The sequence below is a fragment of the Sinocyclocheilus grahami genome, unplaced genomic scaffold (assembly GCF_001515645.1).
Source record: "Sinocyclocheilus grahami isolate Dianchi unplaced genomic scaffold, SAMN03320097.WGS_v1.1 scaffold1032.1, whole genome shotgun sequence".
NCBI lineage: Eukaryota > Metazoa > Chordata > Actinopteri > Cypriniformes > Cyprinidae > Sinocyclocheilus > Sinocyclocheilus grahami.
Genome location: NW_015506211.1, coordinates 724724 through 733168, shown reverse-complemented (window position 1 = coordinate 733168; position 8445 = coordinate 724724). Strand labels below are relative to the sequence as shown.

Sequence of the window (8445 nt, the reverse complement as noted above, 5' to 3'; positions counted from 1 at the left end):
GTGATATTTTTGCGTAATATTACCTCTTATGCATGTGTTTTGCATATGACAGTGGCTGAGACGCAAAAAATCCTCGACAGAATATATGAAAGACTCCCCGTTTGTGGCAGACGCTTCCAGTTTTCTGCACTCATACCTGATGACCGTAATCAGATCATGTCTGCTTTTATACCAGTCACAACTGTCACGTGTCTTTACCTCTACTCGCGTTTCCAGCAGGACTAGATTCCAGACCGTGAGCTCTGTGTGCTGTCTTCCTGTTAGACATCAAACCTGTGTGACTGCTGGATGTAGGAATGTGCATGGAAAACAGACATGGAACCAGAAGCAATGAATCATGAGTACTTCTGGATTTGAACGCTTATTGCACTTGCTGAATTAAACATATTTGCATCAAGTAATTTACTATTTGAAATTGTTGCACTCATTTTTTTGTTGTTGCACTACTTGTTTTATAGTATACTATACAATATGCCGTAAACTGTGCAGTACTGGTAGCATGTCTGTTTCTCAGCTCTTTAATGTTTTATTTTGGTGCTGTGGTATCTGCTGTCTGCTCTGTAGATGTGTGACGTGTTCTGCTCTGTTTCCTGTAGATGTCTCAGTCAAACGGACTGCCAAAGCATCCTATCCTAGGGTGAGTATTAAAGGGTCATGTTTGTTGTCTGTCCTCAATGCTTGTGATGTGACTGATCAACTACTGAATTGGAATCTAATTAGTTAGAAGTTACAGTTTTTAACGCAAGGCGCTGTGCAGACCGATACGTTGATGTCACACACCAGTCGGTCTGCACATCGCCACTTTAAGTCGAATGGTGATCAACATGATCGTGACGTAGCCTATAGAATGCCGTTATATGCGCCTAAAATTCAGCTTTTGTCTCATATTTATATCATATGATACAGTTAAGCAATATCACACGCGTGCTGTTTTTGTCCCGAATAGCACAAGTGCAAATGTGACGATTTTATACAACAGTTCGATGAATAAGAACTGTTATATTTTCAGTTTTGCCAATGCAAATATTACCTGTTAAAGCCACAGCAGAACTGTTGAGCGTCTCCAAGCAGCACACAATTCCTGAATGAATCTGCGTTTTGAACGAATAGTATGATTCAATGGCCCATTCATAAAGAGAAGCATTGATTTCATTCTGTTTGAAGAATCGAATGAATGAATGACTCGCTCATTAAGACATTTACCCTCATCTACTGGCTGTTTTAGTTTCTTATGTAGAGTATCATTGCATTAAAAATTATTTCATATTTACATATGAATAAAAAACTAATTGAAGGGATAGTTCACCCAAAAATTAAAATATTCTTTCTAAAGCTACTTATCTATGTCATGCATTTCTCATGCAACCCAATAATGACTGTAAATGATCTTTTGTAGGTAATTTCTCAGCCAAATTTGATGTGCAATTAATATGTGATTAATTGCCACATCATGTAAAAATTGTAATCTATTGACGGCCCTAATTGTAACGCATACAACCACTCAGAACACCCTAGCAGCATACTGCATTGTTAGACAGAAGTTTTGCACAGGCAAGCACCATTCACAGTTCCTGAAAAACGTGTACAAATCTAGATGTTACAATTCTTTTAATCCGGTCTGAAATGCTGCGTGTAAGCGGTCTCTGTATATGAGCAGCTGGAGCAACAGTATGTTGTGTCTGTAGGGGAGGGAATCCATTCGCTACGGTCAAACTTCGGCCCACAGTCACCAATGACAGATCAGCCCCCGTCATCTGATCAACACCAGAGACCCGCCGCCGAGGATGCTGGGCTTATTCACACACACACATACTGTTCAACCACTATTTATGTCAGTCCCCTTTAAACCTCCATCTCTCTCTATGCATATATATATATAATGGGTGTATGTATAGAGGGAATTAATATATATGCATTTAGTTGTAAGAACCAGTAACCAGATGCTTAACTTTCAAAGTATCATTCTGTAAATACATGAGAAGATGGGTGTGATTAAGAGGGGTTTTTTTAATCATTGTGAAGATATTTTGTAACATGTACGCTAGATGGGAACCTGCGTTAGCAGAGAAGTCCTGATGATAGTGATGAAACACCGATGAAAAATTATACTTACTGTAGATGCTGTCTGAACTGGCCACTAGTCCTTAACACACTTGACCTGGTTGCTAGTGGAACGAGCTGAGTGTGACGTTCATGGATTGGAAAGCAGAGCCATGAACATGTACAGTACGCATGTTTTCCAGAGTTAGCGGGCTAACTCACTCAGCTGGCCTTTAGTCGGCCAAGTCGAGCTCCAGTTTGACCCGGAGACGTCCAGTGTGCAGGCAACACCGTCATCTACAGAAGAGCTTTTAGCTGCTTATCAATGCTTTTAGAACAAGGGAGCTTTGCTTTTATCAGCGTAGTCTCAACACTGAATAATCAGTCAGTGGATAGTGATTTATCTTCTGCTTGGGGGAAACTATTCACTTGGCTTTGATTGTATCAATGCACTTTTCTGTTGATGTTGGCCTGAGATCTTGTAGATCACTGCTGTATGACAATAAAATATTTTGTTTCTAAATGTGTGCTTCTGTTCAAATGTTAGAGGTATGTTGCCACTCCAGAAGAAAGAATGAATGAGTATGAATCATTTAAAGTCTCTAAGAAATGCTTAAATGCTTCGTTTTTCCAGTGGTTCCTGGACGGGTCCTCCAGTTAACTCAAAAATGAAAATGTACTCACTATCCAAGATGTAGAGGAGTTTGTTTCTTCATCAGATTTGGGGAAATGTAGCATTGCATCAGTGTCTCAGCAATGGATGCTCTGCAGTGAATGGGTGCCGTCAGAATGAGAGTCCAAACAGCGGATACAAGTAATCCACACCACTCCAGTCCATCAGTTAATGTCTTGTGAAGTGAAAAGCTGAAACAAATCCATCAAGACGTTTTTAACTTCAAACTTTTCTTCTAGCTAAAATTCAAATCCTCTATCCATAATATTGCTTTCTCCTGGCACCCATTCACTGCTACATTTCTCCAAATCTGTTCTGATGGATGAACAAACTCATCTACATCTTGGATGGACGGAGGATGACTAAATTGTCATTTTTGTTTGAACTGTTCCTTTAAGTCAGACGTTGATGTGCAGTGCTGTGGAGGCTCCAGGAACGCTTTTGAAAAGCCTTGTTGTAGACTAACACTAGATAACCCTCAAACTCTGACATGTATACAATTTATATATTTTTTTAATGAAGTATTGTTTGAGGTGATTTTAGAATTTAGCAAAAAAAGACTACCAAAAAACCTGCATAAGTAAATTTCACCAGATATAATTTATACAAGTATATATATGCATGAAAATGCATACATGTAGAATTGTGATTTTAACTTTTTTTTTTTTAATTTGTGATGTAAAAAATTTTTATAGATAAGGTCAGCGATGAAGAAGTTCAAAATGTTGTTCTATGCACCGACATTTCTAGGACGTCCAATATAATCAACAAACACAAACAGCAACACTTGTAGAATTTATTTACAATCTTTCTTAATGTAGAAAAGTTCTAACCGATCATAATAGCGTGTCTAGTGTAAGGTACGAGTACATCATGACTGAAATCACACTGAGACTGATTGTCAATCACTGGAAGAAAACGATAAGAGAAACAGCGTAACTACGTGTCTTTGGGTGACGTGTCACATTGTCTAGATGCCAGCTTCCCTTGTTTATTGCAGGTTTCAGTTCAACCTGGATATGGCCGAGGTCCATATTTACCCTCTAAGACGCTTTCAGAAAACTCAGCACATATAACACAGATCATCAGTGCAGTGATGAAAACACGGCCCCCAAAATAACAGACTATCGACAAAGAACGTGGTCTGAACTTGATTCAGAAATCCCAAGATATACAAATTTTAAATCAAGCACACACAAAAATGAACAGAGACAATGCTTTTTGATCTTGACTAAGATGTGACTGATTAGGGAGCATATTATAGTGAACAAAAACAAAATGAACGACAGTGATGCTCATTTTCACGTTTCATTTACACACACAATGTTACTGGAAGTGAGTGGTGTGGGATTTACCCTCAGTGAGTCCCGGCTCATTTAGTTTATGCTTTCTCTGCCATCATAAAGGCACTAGTGATTGGCTTTAAGATTTGATATAAAGAACAACAAAATCAGCAAATAGCGCTTGCGAGGCATGTAAAAACATGGACAGCCGTCACATGCACCATCTTATATTAATCAAAGAGTTTGTGTCTGGTTACTAACTTAACGTTACATAAGCGACATTTGGCATTATCATGTGCAGTGATTACAGAGGAACTATGCTGATGCTTAAAACTGAATTAAAAAGACGACGGCAGGCTTTTGGTCCCTCTAGCCGAATGTGGCTCCACAGTTTGGACATCTCCTCTGACGCAGGGCCAGGCAGAAGAGAATTCCCAGAGGAAAGAAGAATATGGCACACAAGATTCCCAGACAGGTGAAATCATCCTCCAGCACGCCGACCCTGGACACAGAACAGCACCACGCTCAGATCCCATTATTCTGAAATATTATTACAATTTAAAACACTGTTTTCGGTTTAAATATATAGTGAGTTGTAATTTATTCCTGTGATGCAAAGCTGAATTTTCAGCATCAGTACTCCAGTCTTCAGTGTCGCATCTTTCAGAAATCATTCTGATATTTATATACCAATTGCAATATTTCACAATATTGATTAAATAAATGCATCCTTGGGGAACATTAGAGACTTATATGTGACCCTGGAGCACAAAACCAGTCATAGGGGTCAATTTTTCCATTGATGTATGGTTTGTTAGGATAGAACAATATTTGGCCGAGATACAATTATTTGAAAATCTGGAATCTGAGGGTGCAAAAAGATTGTGCTGCAGGCTCACATATTAAAAATCACAAATTATTCCAAATGTTTGAGCGGTACTGTATGACTAGTTATTTAATGAAATGATTAAAACCCTCTTTGTGTTTCCCCCTGGTATGACTTAAGTAGCATTTGATTGATTCTGAACTTTATTAGCTCCAGAAAAGCATCAATGTGTATTTACTTCACTAGTAAAAATGCTTATCAAATAAAAGATTCGTCCCACATATAGGATGCTTCGTCTAATCTAGCCCGTCCTAAAATGTGTTGGAAGAGAGTCCTCTTGGGTTGTTAAACCCCATCAGCACAAGCTGAAACGGTAAGAGCTAAAAATACGCCAAAACCAAAGTGATTTTCACTCTGCTGCAACCATTTCTCTTCCAAATAAACCTGAAAATAGCATCGGTCTGTGGTTCTGCTTTCTTATCATTATCAAGTCGACAGGGATAGTTCACCCCAAAAAAATTAAGCCTGTCTTCATTCCAAAGACTTTTGATTCGTCTTCAAAACACGAAGCTATTTTTAAAACGGTCTCAATTTTTGTTCACTTATTAAAAGCCCATGCGACCAAAACTTTCAAACTATAAAGATATCATAAAAGTCATTCACGTAAATCTAATGGTTTAATGCGTTTCGAGGGGGGTCCCCCATTAAAAATTGCGTTGGGGGGGGATAAAATAAAAGTTTTTTGGCACGGTTCCCCTGGTAAAATTCACATTTTAGGGGCTAAATATCATGTTATCGGGGTCGCTTCAACCCGCGGACATGAAAAACAACCCGCAGCAACAGTGTTCAAGTAGCACAATTCCGCGGGAAAACCGCAGACTTGGCAACACTGGTGATATTTGATTGATTCTTTGATTTTACGGCTAGAGAATTTCACGGATACGGTACAAAATAGTTAGGTTTAAAACTATTATAAATTATATTGATTAGATGTCATTTTCAAAATGTTCTACGCGTATTACAAGAGCTTGTCACCCAGTGATAAGCACTGTTATTCAACGAAATTGGCGTTAGAGCGTGCGATAGTCTTACAGATCCGAAACAGGGGTGACGGTTTTTGTGGGCGGAGCCTGTCTGGAGGCAGAAAATGAGGGTTTTCAAGCGGCAGTCTATGGAGCCCTGGAATAAAAGAATTTAAAAAAGATACATTTGATTTTAAATTTCAAAATTCTGACTTTATTCTCGCAATTCCGAGATTATATCTCACAATTCTAATAAGGAAAAACAACTCGTCATTCTCTATCTTCCCCTCGGCTCTTCTGGCTTTTTCCCTCAGATTTGACAAACTCACTATTTTTGAGTTAAGTCGAGTTATAAAGTCTGAATTAGGAGATATAAACTTGCATTTGTGAGAAAAAAAGTCAGAATTGTGAGATAAAGTAAATAAATGTTATGTAAAAATGTTAATAGTAAGGTTTAAATAATATTTCATGCTGTAACTGTAGGGCTAATACAATACGTCCCCTATGAACAGCATATGTGAATATTATGTAGACCTATTGATTAAATTGAATTTATGCTTTAAAAGTAGAGTAATCATAACAGTTTTCATCCATAGTATGTCCATTTAAACCTCTGCGTTTAGCTTCAAATGACGACAGTATTCTATAAAAATTATTTGCAGTCCGATCTTGACATCAAAAGGCACAAAAATATATTTTTCTCTTATTCCATGGATTTGACCCATTTACCTCCACTTGTTCCCAGTGTTGTTCTGCAACCACTGTGCGCGCGCAGCTGCAAGTGACGTAACTGACGTCTACTCTGAATTGGTCTATATCTATGGTATGTATGATATCGTACAGCATTGATTTAGAAGTTGGAAGGGAACCACAATCACAGTGTTTGTTTGGTGGTCATGCGCACTAAACTGGACTGATCTGGTGCATGAACCAAAGTTCAGAGTGAAATCAGCGTGTCAGGAGGGACTCGCGATGTGGCAAGACTCGCATCAGGAAATGATTCTGACATAAGTTGCATGAGTTAGCAGTAAATATGCAGTCACGAGGGAACAGGGCGGACACAGAAACCACGGAATTCCGTAGAACAGCATCCGGTTTATTCCCGTTCTTTCCTTCACGGAGTAACATTCCATAAAGTTCTGAAGTTGATAGCGAGTGGGATGACTGTTCGCCTCACCTGCAGGCCGGACATCCTCCCACCACCACCACAGAGGGCTGGACGATGGTGTAGCTGCTGGTGTAGGCCGGCTGGCTGGCTACGGCGGCAGGCGGTGCTGGGGCCGCTGGATAACCTGACGTGGCAGCTGGGAAACCTGCGGGACAGAGTTCACCTCCATTTAACACTCCACATTACCCACGTTATCAGCTCAGATGCTGCGACTCCCTGTGATGAGCAGAAGTCATGTTTCATGAGCTATCAGAGCGGAAACTATAGCCGAGGAGACAGTCCCTTGTGAAAAAGAAGCGCACTTAATAGTATCGAATATGCACTTGTAGTGTACTTCAATTCTTAAACGTATATTTTTTTAAACTGTGCTTGCCGATCACACTGATGAAATACAAGGCCACTTAAGTGTACTTCTAGAGAGACACTTTTATGTCTATTTTTCTTCAACTTTTTTGGAAAAGTGCACTTTGTTTTTTTGTTTTTTTAAGTACATTTCACGTGGATCCAGTTACAGAAGTGCACTTATTTTGAGCACATATTAAATGCTAGAATACATTTTCATTTAATTGTAAATAACATGCTGAAGTATCCTGGAGTGCACTTCTTTTTTCACAAGGATATAAACCGCTGAGACAATCTGTCAGTGATTGGTTAATGACTAACTGGCCCAACCACATTGTGTACAGTACGTGACTGCTTTCAGTGCATATGGTCTATTATAAAACTACATATAAAAACAAGCGGCAGCTACTGAATGATTACCTTCTTCATATAAAAACATCCCATTCTTTTAGAATCAAACACGAACAGATTCGTATGAGTTGCTTCTTTTAAATGAGCCTGTCGCATAAGCTGCTTAGACTAGTTTTACAAGTTAGCCACATGATTTATTTTTATTGTATTTTACTCTTAAGGACTGCTCATAACTAAGTCAGCTGTATAAACCGTAGAACGGTACAGTCCTCTTACTGAATCAGCTCTTTTTAGTGAATCACAAACCAGACGGATTCATGATTTATGATTTATGAATGAATCAGACTGATTAATCTGATTTACGCACTGCGATTTATTACTCTGTTAAAATATTAACTGTAAGTTATTAATTTGACCATGTCTGATAATTATTATTATTGTTGTTGTTTTTTGTAATATCCCGAAATTAGTCAAATTAGTAAACACCAGATACATTTCCCTTTTTATGGCATGGCAAGGTTAGTTCAGGTTTTAAAGGTCAACTTCATGAAGTGTCAATTGACTGCTTTAACCAAATGTTTCTTCCTCAAACGTGTTATGGGAATAATTACAGGAAGCTGAATCTGAACCAGTATCATTATTACACTGATATTAATAACATCACACACACACTCACACACTCTCTCTCTCTCACACACACACACACACACACACACTCTCTCTCTCTCACACTCACACAC

General features: G+C 38.7%; 2 protein-coding genes across 4 annotated transcripts in view; one reads left to right on the top strand and one right to left on the bottom strand.

Annotated features, from left to right (window-relative positions):
• LOC107565878 (brain-specific angiogenesis inhibitor 1-associated protein 2-like protein 1) overlaps nucleotides 1–2563 on the top strand; it is a 59981-nt gene extending 57418 nt beyond the window's left edge. For 2 of the 3 annotated variants that reach the window (XM_016251168.1, XM_016251167.1), the window contains exons 11-12: nucleotides 597–637; nucleotides 1686–2563. In XM_016251168.1, the coding sequence (XP_016106654.1) occupies nucleotides 597–637; nucleotides 1686–1758 (114 nt within the window). In that variant the 3' untranslated portion in view covers nucleotides 1759–2563. The other variant, XM_016251169.1, reaches the window with a different exon arrangement.
• A 1328-nt stretch (nucleotides 2564–3891) lies between these two features.
• Nucleotides 3892–8445, bottom strand: part of LOC107565860 (brain protein I3-like) — a 5478-nt gene continuing 924 nt past the window's right edge. Inside the window, exons 2-3 of the mRNA XM_016251147.1 lie at nucleotides 7022–7187; nucleotides 3892–4498 (exon numbers count right to left, since the gene is read on the bottom strand). Coding sequence (XP_016106633.1) covers nucleotides 4366–4498; nucleotides 7022–7187 — 299 coding nt within the window. The 3' untranslated portion in view covers nucleotides 3892–4365. The remainder of the gene's footprint in view (nucleotides 4499–7021; nucleotides 7188–8445) is intronic.